At 38.7% G+C, this 15,456-nt stretch overlaps 1 protein-coding gene across 1 annotated transcript in view; it reads left to right on the plus strand.

Moving 5' to 3' along the window:
- RBM46 (RNA binding motif protein 46) overlaps positions 1-15,094 on the plus strand; it is a 38,237-nt gene extending 23,143 nt beyond the window's left edge. The window contains exon 5 of the mRNA XM_050946498.1: positions 14,895-15,094. Within this exon, the coding sequence (XP_050802455.1) occupies positions 14,895-15,094 (200 nt within the window). The remainder of the gene's footprint in view (positions 1-14,894) is intronic.
- The last annotated feature ends 362 nt before the right edge of the window (positions 15,095-15,456 follow it).

Raw genomic sequence — 15,456 nt, forward strand, 5'->3', positions numbered from 1 at the left:
CGGTGCTTAGGCTTCCCCTTTTTCCTGTGGGTGCTCAACCTCCCCTTTGCCCCGTCCCCACCTCCACTCCACCCCTTCCCTGAGGCCCTGCCCCCATTCCAACCCCTTCCCCAACGTCTCTGCCCCATCTCCGCCCTCTACCCTACCCCATTCCAGCTTCTTCCCCAAATCTCTGCCCCTGCTCCGCCTCTTCCCTGCCTCCTCCCCTGAGCATACCACGTTCCCATTCCTCCCTCTCCCTCTCAGAGCGTACTAATGCCGCCAAACAGCTGTTTCGCGGCGGCCAGGCTGGAAGTGCTGGGAGGTAGGTGGAGGAGTAGGGGCATGGTGCACTCGGGGGAGGGGGGGAGGAGGAGGAAGTAGAGATGGAGCTCGGGGTGAGGGGTGCTTGGCTGCCAGTGGGTGCAGAGTACCCTGCGCCAGCCCCGGAGCACCCACGGAATTGGCACCTATATCCCAAGAGTCTAGTATCTCTTCCCACAGTCCTCAGAACTCTGCAAATCAGGGGCATTCCCACTCCAAATCCAGTTTGGGACTAATCAAAAGTTTAAAAAACCACCAACTTGAAATACAGCCTCTGTGACCACTCTGCCTCACAGTTTGGATCATGGAAGTGTAAATAGCACTGTGCATCCAAGTGCTGTGCTGTAACTCCCCTGTGTGGATGCTGTGGGTGCGATCTAAAGGTTTGTAGTAGGGGCTGTCAATTAATTGCAATTAACTCACGGTGATTAACTCAAAAAAAAATTAATCATGATTAATCACACTATTTAAACAATAGAATACCATTTGAAATGTATTAAATTTTGGATGTTTTTCTACATTTTCATATATATTGTATTCTGTGTTGTAATTGAAATCAGTGTATATTATTTTTTATTACAAATATTTACACTGTAAAAATGAAAAAAATAGTATCTTTCAGTTCACCTCATACAAGTACTGTAGTGCAATCTGTCGTGAAAGTGCAACTTACAATGTAGATTTTTTTTTTTTTTTTTTTTTTTTTTTTTTTACACAGAACTGCACTCAAAAACAAATCAATGTAAAACTTCAGAGCCTGCAAATCCACTCAATGCAACTTCTTGTTCAGCCAGTCACTAAGACAAGCAAGTTTGTTTGCATTTACGGGAGATAATGCTGTCCTCTTTTTATTTACAATATCACCAGAAAGTGAGAACAGGATTTGCTTGGCACTTCTGTGGCTGACATTGCAAAGTATCTATGTGGCAGATAGGCTAAACATTCATATGCTCATTCGTGCTTCGGCCACTATTCTAGAGGACATGCTTCTGTGCTGATGACACTTGTTTAAAAAAATGTATTAATAAAATTTGTGACTGAACTCCTTGCTCTGTTTTACCTGCATTCTGCCATACATTTCATGTTGTAGCCGTCTTGGATGGTGACCCAGAACAGTCACTGCAAATTTCACAAAATGCAAAGAAGGTACCAATGTGAGATTTCTAAAGATAGCTACGGCACTCGACCCAAGTTTTAAGAATCTGAAATGCCTTCCAAAATCTGAGAGGGACGAGGTGTAGCACATGCTTTCAGAAGTCTTAAAAGAGCAACACTCCAATGCGGAAGCTACAGAACCTGAACTACCAAAAAAAGAAAATCCGCCGTCTGTTGGTGGCATGTGACTCACATAATGAAAATAAACATGCGTCAGTCTGCACTACTTTGGATTGTTATCAAGCAGAACCCATTATCAGCATTGACACATGTCCCCTGGAATGGTGGTTAAAGCATGAGGGGACATAAGAATCTTTAGTGCAGGGGTCTCAAACTCAATTTACCATGTGGCCAGTGCCAGTCCTCAAATCCCCCCCCCAGTGGGCCAATAATGTCACTGAAGATGGTGTTCAGAAAAGAAAACGTTTATATTTTTTATTTCCAATTTCATAGAAATAATAAAACTATCTTACAACTTTATACAATTCTTTGCTTGCCAGAGATTTTTCAGTGTTTGTCAGACACCCGCCAACGCTTCAGTTCTGTCAGTTTGTTGATGATTGACCTCAGCGACTGAGCAGTTGAAACCTTGAGGATTGCAGCAGGGTGTGATTCAGATAGTTGTGTTTGGTATTTTTACTTTGTGGGGAAAAAAGTGATGCTGCCTCCATGGCTGACTGCCCGGTGACTAGTGATGGTATTTCTGCCCCTCTCCCCCAGCCAGTGGGACCTGCGGGCCGGGGGCGGGGGGGGGCTGTGCCTGCAGCAGTCAGAGCCAGCAGCGTGACTGTTTGCGTCTCTCCTCCGTGGGCTGCAGTGGGGAGGTTCTCGGGCTGCAGATGGCCCGGGGGCTGGGAGTTTGAGACCCCTGCTTTAGTGCAACTGGCATGTAAATATCTTACCATGCCAGCTACAACAGTGCCATTTGAACACCTGTTCTCACTTTCAGGTGACAATGTGAACAAGAAGCGGGCAGTATTATTTCCTGCAAATGTAAACAAACTTGTTTGCCTGAGCGATTGGCTGAACAAGAAGTAGGACTGAGTGGGCTTACAGGCTCTAAAATTTGACATTGTTTTATTTTTATTCTACATTTGTAAGTTCAACTCTCATGATAAAGAGATTGCAGTACAGTACTTGTATTAGGTGAACTGAAAATACTATTTTTTTTGTTTTTTACAGTGCAAATACTTGTAATAAATAGAGCACTGTACACTTTATATTCTGTGTTGTAATTGAAATCAATATATTTGAAAATGTAGAAAACTTATAAAAGTGTTTCAATAAATGGTATTATATTATTGTTTAACAGTGTGATTAATTTTTTTAATTGCTTGACAGCCTTAGTTCCTAAGTCGCATTAATGTAATTCTGTTCAAACAGTTACATTAATGCAAACCAAGAACCTTTTAGTTGGCATCCAGAAAATTCACACAGGGGAGTTACAGTGCAGCCATTTTGTGCACATTGCTGTTCCCACTCCCACAGTTTGATCTATGAGGCAGTGTAGACAAGCTCATTGTCACTTTAAAAAAATGAGCTAGAGATAGTTTCAGTTAATATTTACAAATGAGTCCCCCTGCCAGTTTTTGTGGTTTTACAGTCATATTTTCCTAATTTTTAAAATGGCTTTTGTATCCCATGTTGCTGTGTGGAAAGACCTGCATAAACAACTGGGAGAAAATGCCTTATCCTATGGTGAAACTGACTAAGGTCAAATGCAAAATGTAAACTGTGTGTATGGGGTGGGGGGAGTAGAGAGAAGTAATTTGTTCTCTAATCATTTTCAGTGTAGTAACTGTAGGTGCTTCTTGTAACATTAGTAGGGAAAACATTATCAGGCACAGTAGGATTTTTGAAGTCCTCTTCAGAGTTCTTTGCAATATATTACAGTGCATAGGATAGCTACACATCACAAACAGTATGCATCTTTACTTGTTAATTTGATTCCTATAGCCAAGACTCTGGCTACAAACAGTCCACTTAGTGGACATTGAGAGACGTTCATAAAATTTTGTTTGTATTTTTTTATGGATCAAAGGTATCTTCTTTGACAACCTCTGTGTATACTCGCTTATGGGGAGTTACCCACTGGAAGAGAGCATACAGAACTCTTTCATAGTGGGTGTGCACATTTGACTCTGGAAAGAAAGAAGTCTCATGCATACTATTAAAACTTTTGGGGGTTAGTACTGGGCATAGATGTGCTGCTGAAACTGAGCATCTAGGGATCTGAGGAAATGGAGAAATCCTTCCAACCTTACCTACATTATACTAAAATAGAACACTGAATGATGTCTGAAGTGAAACCTAAGAGAGTGAGTAGCTGACAGATACGACAGAGGATCCCTGTGGCAGTGGAGAAGGAAATGAAGTAGTGGTTGGGGTGCACGCTGCTATACAGACTAGGGCATCTGACATATGATGCTCAAGGATGCTCATGAACCCATCAATAGATATGTGGCTTTTGCTGCTGGGTAACTCACTACAAATAAGAATGCAGAGAAGTGACTTGAACAACAGTTACTGGTAAGTAACCTCTCTTTACCTACTGTTAAATTTAATTTTTTTTAACTATATAAGCAATTTAAAAATAGGGGGGTGAGAGAGGACCGTTTTGGAAGAATTGAAAACTGCACTGCCTAGGCAATAGATATGGTCAGTGAGAACAGGAGACCAAAATGTTTTATCTCTGGCTCTGCTGCCTGCTATGTTAAGGAATAAAGAGCAAGGAAACATCCAAACACTAGGCAACACTGGGTGTCATACATCCTAAACCAGTGCCCTAACCGTTGGACAGTCCTTCCACTTCCCACTTAAAATTGCACAGTATCCCTGTGGTAGTTGCTTATATGAGGAAAGTAATATTTTAGCAGTCTTTTAATGCAGTTTAGTACCTCCAAACAAAAAGAGCCTGCACCATGTGACCAGCTACTTCATCGTAGAGTACCAGGTGTTTCACAGACTATAGATTGAAACCTTACATTATTAGATCTGTCAGTATGCAGAAATATAGTGCCTGAAAACAACATACAGTATCATTTTAGAATAAGTATTGTGTATCAGGTTTGGACTGAACTTGAAATATATTTGATTAGATTTTTGGCTGTTGACTAAATATACTTCTCATCTTGTTGACAGGTGTTTGTGGGGATCACCTGTACTTCATAGGGGAGCTTCTTAAATTGGTCACTATTTCTAGAAGGCTAAAAGATGTCTTGTATCTCACCCTAGATATACTCATGTTTTTGTTTTTTCTCCCTGTTAAGTTTTGGCCCTGTATTAATAGTGATTGCCTGTCAGAGTTCATCAGTTCTGTAATAGTACACTGAGGATGCATAAACATAAATTTTGTATATTCTGTATTAAAGCTACCAATCCCAATCATCCCCCCAAAAAATCATTGGTGCTTTTAGCTGTCAGTCATTGGGATACAGAAACAAAATTAACAGATGTTCCCTTTTTTCTGTTATTCCTGATTGTTCTGAAATCACAATGCATTTCTTCAGTAAGTAAATGACTGGAGAAAAGTTGTAAAAATTTATCTTGCTCTTGACACTGGTTATATAGTTTTAATATCACATTTAATAGACATTACTGTAGTGTCATGACTACAAATAGAGGCATTTTGAGAGCAGCTGAATGTGGCAGTCAACTTGTAACATGAATTTAAAAGGTCAGAGCCTCTAGTATGGTAAGGCCCTTATGCACTGCACCGTTGGCATCATCTGCCATAAAACTGGGGAAGAACACTTCAGTGTAAGGGTGATCCTGTGCTTGTATTGAGTTGACAATGTACTCTTATGCCACACACTTTCCCTGCTGCTGGCATAACAGACAAGAAGCATGTTTGGGATGCTCCTATGCTACTCCAAACCTCTTTAGTTTTCATACTGCTTTTGCTGGTACAGCACAAGGGAACTGGTCTGCCAAGAGAATCACCAGTTTAGGGAACTGTAAAAATGAGCTTTAACCACTTGCGCACATACCCCTGACTTAATGTATACACTTTTGGACACACGGGAAGATTTTGTCCAGTATCTCTAATTTCCATTAGTATCAGTGTAGAAATCTCAATTTCTCCCATAATCAGGAGTATTATTATTTAGATCTTTTGGAGTCCACTTGGGAAGACTTTTGCACAAAAACCCAGAAGTGCAATTCAGAATTTAAAAATCTAATGGTGTATACAGTTTAAAAAAATACTGAAAAAATAATCAAAAATCATTGAATTATTTATAAAGTTAAAGCCTGGTAGAAAACAGCCAATTAAACTGTGCAGGTTTGATTTTTTTTTTTAAAAGTAACATTACAGCCATTCTAATAGAAATTGTGATTCTTGTTCCCAAAAACAGTTGCCTCAAATTTCTCTTACTTTTTGACTATGAAATGAGTTTGGTAATATGTTGAACCTTAATGTTACAAGAAAGGAGTAAAGGAAAATACATCTAAAATTGATATTTTAATACTTAATGACCTGCTCCAGCAGGCATTATGTATATGCACCATCTTTTTCTTCAAGTATAGGTGCTCCATGTCAGAATCTGTGCACGTCTGTGCTCCCGTGATCAGAGATTTTTGTCAGCAGGGTCCTTGCCTGAGCACTAGATGCCCTTGTGATCCAGTATATGAGTATACAGGGAGGAGCCGACCCACTGCCACTCCAGTTTCTTCTCAGACAACTGCAGCTTGTGATGGAGTAGTGGAGTATCCGTTAGCCTCAGCTCACTGCAATACTTGCTTAAATTTTCTTTCTTTTCTTTTCGCACAGTTTGTGCTTTTTCAAAGGTGAGGGGTTTCCGCTTCCCTTCTGTTTTTTGCCCACTGTGGGCCACTGTTTTTCAGGCCTTAATCCACAGTCTTGAGTGTGGGTTATTCCCAAGACCCTGAGCTTCAAAACCTGCTAGGTCTTTCCCCCATAGCAATGGATATTTAAACTGTCTCTGCTGCTTTGAGGACTCTCATGTCCCCTCCCAAATGTAAGATCTGATCAGGCTTTAAGAGTAGATCTAAGAAATGGAGGGAGGACAGGCTCAAACTCTTTTTAAGGGAGCATTTGCTGAGACCTGTGAGATGCAAGGCATCCTGCTGTACAGTGGATCCACAGAGAGCTCCAGTTACTGTCTATACCAGGAATCGACAACCTTTCAGAAGTAGTGTGCCAAGTCTTCATTTAGTCACTCTAATTTAAGGTTTCATGTGCCAGTTATACATTTTAACATTTTTAGAAGGTCTTTCTATAAATCTATAATATATTACTAAACTATTGTTGTATATAAAGTAAATAAGGTTTATTGCCAGTGGCGAGGACCCAGGCAGTGTGAGTGCCACTGAAAATCAGCTTGTGTGCCACCTTTGGCACGTGTGCCATAGGTTGCCTACCTCGGTCTATACTGTGATGGTAAACAAAGACCCTTGGGCCTTCAGAAATATGTAAACTATAAAAGAAGGAAAGACTACCTTCTCCAGATCTGGAGAAGGGAGAAAAGGAAAGTCACTGTCTTGATCTGTGTCTCTGGATACTTTGTGTCCCATCACGGGTACCACTGACACACCCATCCTCTCTGGTACTGCAACCATGGCACCAGCGAAGAAGACTATGCTGTGTACCAAGAAACTGTTTTTTAAAGTACCTAAAATAATACCTGCATTGGGACCAGAGTGTGTGCCTCCATGTCACAAGGATTCCAGAGCCAAGTCAAAATAGACATCAGTAGTGCCTTCAGTACCTAGATTTGAAGGACACACCGATTGTACTGCAGTACCATCTCTGGTACCACCAGATATTCTGACTTCTGATGTTTCCCACCTGGTGTCCCTGGTACTATCAATTTTCTAACCTCTGAGGACCTTCGGATCTGAAGGAGACAGAATCACCACTTCTGAAAGGTACTGAAAAACGCTACCTGGTATGGCCTGTCCTCCCAAAGCCTACCTAAACTCTGCTACCATCTTCAGTAGTGTTTTATCCTCAGGTACCATCACAGTCTCCAATCCTTCACAAATTCTTAGAGTTCACAGAGACACATTTCAGGCTGGTACCAATTCAGTGTGCTCCAGTATCTTCACACTGTCGATCTACGGTTCCCATGCAATTACAGGATCCCTTTCGGGCTCCCATACCAACTTGATCACCAGTACTGACACCATTTGCCCCTCCCATTGACATGGGTGATGACACTTCTTCTGATTCTAAGGGATCTATATAAGGTTCCCCCTTTCCACCTCCCTCATTTGAGGTATGCCTTGATTATGAAACTTCTAACAAGGCAACCCTGGCAAGGACATCCATGGGATCCTGACCTCTTTTCTTATACTCCACCACAGTGCTCTTATTGGAATCTATTGGCCCCTTTGATGGACAGTTCTACAGCTTCTATTTCATAAGAGGACCCATCAGGAGCAGCATCTGTTACTCTTGAGCCCTTCTATGTGGCAAGCTCTTACAGAGGAGCAAGAGCCACCTGTGGGTGAAGAAATCCTCCTCTTCCTCCACTGAAGGAGGCTATCGTGTCTCCCTCATCACTTTTTATGTCGAAGGTCTTTCAAGATCTTATGAAATATATAGCGGAGACCCTACATGTTCTGTTGGAGGAGATGTGTGAAGAATATCTAACAAGTATTGGGGTTCCTACATCTCCTTTGCAAAATTGCCTTGCCCATCAATGATGCTCTCTTGATCCCTGCATGGTCTATGTCGCAAGCACCAGCCACTATCTCACATACATATAAATGGGTTGTTAAGAAATACTACATCCCACCCAAAGGCGCGGAATATTTATATTCCCATACTGCACCCAACTCCCTGGTTGAGGCAGTCTGTGAATGGAACAGAAAACTTCAGTTCCACTCTACATAATCTAATAAAGAGCTAAAAAGACTGGATCTCCTGGGATGGAACAGCTACTCCTCTGCCTTGCTACAGTTCAGAGTAGCCAGTTTCCAAGCTCCGATGACAAAATGTAACTTTACAAACTATTCCAAATTCTCATCTTTCATTGAATACCTGCTACAGGATCAGAGGATGATTTTAAGCCCTCATAACAGAAGGCCAGACAATCACCAAGGCTTCTCTCCAGGCTTCACTAAATGCTGCCAACACAGCTGCACTCTCCATGGCTACAGCAGTAGTAATGTATCATGCTTCTTGGTTGCAGTCCTGTGGTCTATCTCAGAAGATGCAAAACACTATTGATCTTCCCTTTTGAGAGCCTCAAGTTTAGTGATGTCACAGAAGATACTCTTTACTCTCCTAAAGACATCCAGGTGATTTTACGATCTCTGATTATTTATATCTGGACCTCAATAGAGTAAACATCTTTGTCCACTCTGAGTGGTTCAGAATAGTAACCCTGGCAGTTGTATCAGCCTTGTTTCTACAATACAGCAGAGCCTGCAAACAGCAGAGGCTTGCCTGCAACTTCTGAGTCATATGGCACCCTGTATATTTGTGACACCCTTATCAAAACTACACTTCCAGTGTCTTTAGGCCTGGCTCAGAGCCATCTACACCCCCAACAGAAAGCATATCCAAGTGCATGTTAATAACCCAGGATTTCTCAGTCTCTAAATTGGTGGACTGTTTTTCTATGTAATAACTTTTTTTATTTAAGATTTTGATATTCTCATAGGTAAAAGATCTTATGGCAGTCATTGAGTATTTCATGCATTAATAATAGTCTTTTATTTGGCTTTTTGGTATCACAAAATAAATAATCCCATATCACTGATATTCCTGTGAGATACCTGGATAATATAAGGGAGGTCAATTTGCCATTTTTCAATATTTGTAAGGACCCAAGAGTCGTCACTTTTTCCATTATACTGTGTGTCTAAGACTTCCTTGAATTTCATTACTAGACTAGATTTTCAGAAAACCTAGTTATCTACTGAATTTGAAGTATAATTAGACAGAAGTTTTGAACCATTCATGGTTCAAATTTATGAATTTCCACTACTTTAATTTAATGTTTCTGTGTAAACAGTAACACACTGCTTGGTTAAAACAGTGTTCCTGGACTTCAAGTGTATTGCAAGGCATGAAGCCAAAGCCAAATATTGTCCTAGAAATTTTGGTAGTATTGTACAGACTAATTTCTTAATGAAGGTGACTGCTTTCATCTTTTTTAACGTCAGAAGTGGGTAATATAGTTAACTAGTCTCCCTACCTGTGTGATTGTACTGAAAATTGTTTGTAACTCTTTGATGGATATTCTCTGTTGTCAGAATCTTGTCATGAGTTTGTAAAGCAATTTTAGTGATAATACCTAAGGGCCAAATTTTGATATCATTATTCATATTTAGTACCTGGCTTCACAGATAACTCAGGGTGACTATTCATAGAGTTGAGGTACTGCTCAACATGAGTAAGGATATTGAATTCTAGCCCTTATTGATCTCTCTCTTTTTTTATGGTAGATATGAAAACATTTACTGCAGATATAATTTTTTGTAAATAATTGTCCATTTTATGTTATATGTAGAATTCTTAAAATATATTTCTCTTTCATAGGTCTGTACTGAGGGGATGATATTCCTTCTATGAAAGTAGTGGAGACAGAAAGAAACAAACTTCTGGAAACTTGCCTTAGACTGTATTGGAAATCTGATATATTTAGTTATTTGCTGTGTTTGCCAGAGAAGACAGCAGTCTTGTAGTTCTAGCATTTGTTTACACAGTTCAAGAAAAATATTTTCCATCTTACATGTTGTCTTCCTTAAACTTTTATCAGAGCCCTCCCTCCTAGGTCCTTTGTAGCATGGTTTTTGAACTCCCATGTTCACTGGCTTACTAGCAGTTGATGTTTGGATCATCAGATTTATTTTTTTTTAAAGATCAGTCAGGCACTCAACAAATGAACCTGATAGCCGTCACAGAAAAGTGGAAGTCAGTGTAGTAATTTTGACATACTGATGGGTATCGAGAATAGACGCATTATTTTAGAAGTGAGATTTCCATTTCTCTTGGACCACATCATTCATCTTGAGATCCATGTGTGGATCTCCCTGTGTGCAGAAGGAGGGGCTCAGTCTCTTTCTGTAGCAGTGCCCCAAACTGCCCTCCCACTCTCCTGCAGAGTAATATGTTTGTGATCAGAGATTCTTGCAGGGAGCAGGGGAAGCATGTCACTATCACCCAACACTCACACCATTTATCACAGATTGCATAAACTCTCTTGCAGAGCCTTGGTGGTCCTCGGGAGCCTCCATAGCTAGAGGTGGACTCTCTGGCATTGTGGTTGTAACGGAGCTTCACTTCATGGGGGGAGGTGCAGAGGGTTGGAGCTGCTATGAGGATTTGTGTCCTCCTGTGAATCCTAGGGGATCTAGCAGGTTTGCGGATGGCTGCTCCATGGGGAAGGTATACCTTGTTCCTTCCTCTAACATGACAATGCAGGGTCACCTCAGCGTGAAAATCCTTGTGAATGCTCCTAGACTCATAGTTGCTGCCTATGGTTTTTAATGTGGGAACAGACTATCTGCGCCTGTGTCTTTTCATCCTAATTCAGAGGAATATTCAGAAACATAAACACTGCTGACTGCACAGATTTTAATTGTTATGGATAGGTTACAGTGATCCTAGAATTTACCTGCAGTAAATCTTTTAGTGATTTCTTCAGTGCTTTTTATTTTTTCTCTTCTTGCTCATTGTAATGAGTATATAAGAAAGTTTATCTTCGTTACAATTTCTAAATGACAGCTTTCTTGTTTTTAATTCCAATTCATCATTTTCTCATGTTGTATGGCTAGCTGTATAAATTCAGAAGCATGGGGAACTGAAGCACAGAGAGGCTATGAATTCAGTTATTGTGTTCAACATAGTCTTTATAAATTAAAGACAAAATAGATAATTCACCCAAGAAACTTTTTCTCTTGGTCTGGCTTTTAAAGCAATGATTTCAACATAAATACTTAATCCTATCGTTTCCTTGAAGATACCAGTAGGATCCATCTTTCTACATATTTTTGAATAAAGAAACCTTTTCTTTCATGGTGCCATGATTTAAACACCAAGACTTTCATTTTACCATATAATTGATTTATACTTTTTTTCAATATGCTCTGGTCTCAGTCTGCTTTATCAAAATTCAAGATGTATTTGTTGGAGCAATTAGAGCGAAGTAGGGAACCTTTTCCATAGTCCGAAATCCAGATATCACCAGACTTTTTAAGCTACTCACATTATCCAGTGCTTTACTTTCTCATTCTTCCTTGAAACATTAGTGTTGTTAGAATTTTTACAAAAAGATTTTAATCATTTTGATTGTTGTTAAAATTACAGACTTAAATGAGTTGCTCTCAAACTCATTATTCTTTTTTTTCCTGAAGGTAATTTAATCATACACTGTATACCAGAAATTGATTCTCTTGTCTTTTTTTTTTTTTTTCAAAAAGTCTCTTGTAAAGAGAAGACTTAGTTTATTTGTAAGGATTTATATTGTTACAAGGTGCTCTTTACAGTGAGTACTAGTGGTCTGTAATTTAGAAGCTTGTGAATATTTAGTAGGTGAGGGCTACAGTTCTTTGTCACAGTTCTGAGCAAAGCGCAGATTATAGTTGTGCCCCAGAAATCCAGGAGGGAATTAATCTGTGCCAGTTTATATTTGGTACAGATTACTTTCCCCAGTGCACTAACTCAGTTGCACTGGTTAGTGTGTTGGGGGATTGAAGCCAAGGCTACTCCCCACCCCTTTGCACAGAGATTGCTCTCCCTCTAGTACTGCTACCTGCAAAGAACCCCATTGCTCATCTGTGCAATTGCTTTACCTAGTCTGCAGTCAGATTTTGAAAATGTTAAGTACTGCACAGGTGAAGTTTATGGGTCTGATTTTTAGAAGGACTTTAACCTGGCCTCCAATTTTGAGTGCATTTTGTAACCACAGATGATTTTATGCTCAAACTTGGACCTTCTCACTTGAAAATCAAGGCTTATACATACAGATGCAAAATACTTTCTTGTGCTATAAGGCTTTCATTGTACTAAGACAATCTCTGCCTTCCTTTTTGGGCACAGAGTGCTAAAGTTTAATGGTGATGTGAAAGAAAAGAAATTGGGCTAATACCTTTTATTGTTTCTTTGTAAAGAAAGCATCATTTTTTTAAAAAGTCTAATGCTGCCTCTTACATTAGAAATCAAGGTCTTCTCTAGAAGACTGAATGGATTATTAATAATTATTTCAGTTTGAGTTGTGGGTGCTCAGCACTTCTGAGAACCATGTCATTAACTTATTTGCCTCAGTTTCCCCATCTGTTTAAAGGAGGATACTTGTACCTACTCAACTGAGTTGTTGCAGGGTTTAATAGTCAAATGCTTTTAAGGCATTTTGAAAATACAAAGTTTTTATTAATTCCTGAGTAATTATACTATTGGGAATTTTTTGTAACTGAGTCTCCTAGGGTTCCATATACTTCAAGTAGGGATCACAATGTTGTCTTGAAGATTCAGTTATTCTCTGTCTCCACTGCTTACAGACAGGGAACACATAACCTCATCAGTCTGGATCTGTGTAGGAGAATTTAGAGAAAATAAATAACAGGTAAGAAATATAAACTTGGCGACGTTGGGTCAAATTCATCCCTGGCACAACTTGATTCACTTCAGTGGAGTTTTAGTAGAAATGAAGCTGGCTCATTTTACTCTGCTGCTAAATGGCCAGGTTATGTCACCAGAGTTACAACCTTACTCTAAGTAGTCCCACTGAAATCAGTAGGATAGTTCATGAATACTCACTCAGTGTGGCAGAATATGGCACCCCAAAATATTTTTATTAAACACATCCTGAAAATAACACAAGTAAAATGAAAAGGCTGATAATACAAAATTGATATATATCACATGAAATATGAATAACTGGAATAATATAATATAAAGCACTTTTCTATACAGTATAAACAAATTATATTCTGTACTTATCAGAAGATGTTATGGGCCTGATGTTAATTTACATGACCCCATTTCAGAGCCAGAACAGTGTAAATAAATATTTCTGGATAACATAGTAATAACTGGTAATTGGAAGTCATAAAGATGCTTTTTTAAAAAGTACTTAATGAAAAGTATCTTAATTTTTGACTCTCATCTTGCACTGGAACTCTGGTGCATGGGTCTGCCTGCACAGTTGTCAGTGAAGGATCAGAGCCTTTGCTTGCAAACTCATCACATACTGATGTATACGTTTTTGCTAATTTCCACCGTGAATGTTTATTGAAATTAAATTTTGAAAAAAAATTCTTTTAGTCTCAACACTGAAAATAAAACTAAACATTCTAAATAGTTTCCATTTTTTAATTTCTCTTTTTTTTTTCTTAACTAGGTCCTTTCTGATGATGCTTGAGCTTGCACTACTGCTGTTTGGTCTCATTCCTGTTGGCTAAACATTTATTCTCATTGACTTCATTAAGTTAATGCTTGCCAAAAAATTGAGGTACAGCATTTACAGAATTATGAGGATACTGCGGTGCAGACCTTAACCTTCACCTTAAACTGGCTTTATTTGCAATTCCTTCTGGAGATAGTGTCCAGAGCTTTTTTGGAAATCAGAAGGTCTCCTTATGTCTAGAGTCAACTGTGCACCTTGTTTGGCTTGAACTACCATGAAGAGTGTAGTTACATGTTTGAAAAGTTCAGAATTTATTATTTTGGAGAAAAGGATAACACTATATTGTGTATGAGAATTACTGGGAAATAAAATGTGTTTTTTGGGAAACAGTTACACAAATAGCATTTCTGTATTTTAAATGGCTTAATTTAAAGATTAGTGAAATTTATTACATTTTATTTGTCTTTTAGCTAATGTTTGATTAATATAGTTTTTGTTTTAAAGGAATGATTTATTTAAAATTGTATTTACCAGTAATACTTTAAATGATAAGTAAAACTAGACTTTTATAAAAGGTTTGCAGTAATATGTAAATCAAATATTGGCAAAGTAATCTAGTTAGAATACTTCACCATCCACATGTCTGTAGTTTGAGAAGATTCTATCAGTTTGTATTGTAAATAATAATAAATCTTAGAAAAAGGCAAAATTAAACTGGTTACACCTCTTCTTTCAGATATGAAATCCCTGCATTTCAGTACCAGATCTAATTTGGAAGAAAATTAATATCTTGTGGTAGCAAGATAAATCAGAGATTTGTTTCTGCAAAGGTAGAACGATGCAAAACAAATTTGTTAGCGGAAAGATACCTTTCCAGTCAAATCTGTGACTGGTATAGAAATATATCAGTGAAGTGCGGGTATTTGTGTCACATACTGGTAAAACAGGATTTGCAGTGTGACAGATCAGCATAGTCTCTATTGCTATCATCAAAATATTGAGGATTGAAACATGTTAGAAAACTATTTTTTGTGTAGTAGTCTATTTTGTCTCTTTGAATTAAATTTGTATCTATAGACTTACATGCAAAATAACTATTCATGTGTTTATTTACAGACTACAATTTTCATCGCAGCCCAGTAAATAGCATTGCCCCAGTTAATGTCACTCTCTCTTCTGGGACACCCAGCATGCTTCCATACACACCAAGGCCTTATTTTTATCCAAGCTACCCCTTATTACCAACAATTCTGCTTGCTAATGGCAGCCATGTTGGACAGCGAGTATATATCTCTAATGAGGCCTTGGTCTTTTGAAGAAAAAGTTGTACAGCATTAATATGAAAGTTTTCAATTTTAGTTTTTAATTGGGTCTACACTATTCATTTTCATGAGTAAAATATATTTTATTTCCATATAGGAAACTTTTCACGTTTCAGTAAATATAAGCATTTTACTAAGCATTTGTCAAAAGATAAAGTTCAAAAAAGTTTCTTTTCTCGGCCTGTGTACTGTTGATTGATGCTCTTTTATCTGTTTATGGTTCCTGGTCAAAGTGTGGGCAATAGAACCCAGTGGTTTATGTTAAGAATTTTTCTAATAATTACTTTACTGAATAGTATCTCTTCAGTTTAATCTGTGCAAATATTGGTTATAATCTTGTTACCAAGGATCACTCT

This window comes from Gopherus flavomarginatus, chromosome 3 (genome assembly GCF_025201925.1).
Source record: "Gopherus flavomarginatus isolate rGopFla2 chromosome 3, rGopFla2.mat.asm, whole genome shotgun sequence".
In the NCBI taxonomy this organism is placed as follows: Eukaryota; Metazoa; Chordata; order Testudines; family Testudinidae; genus Gopherus; species Gopherus flavomarginatus.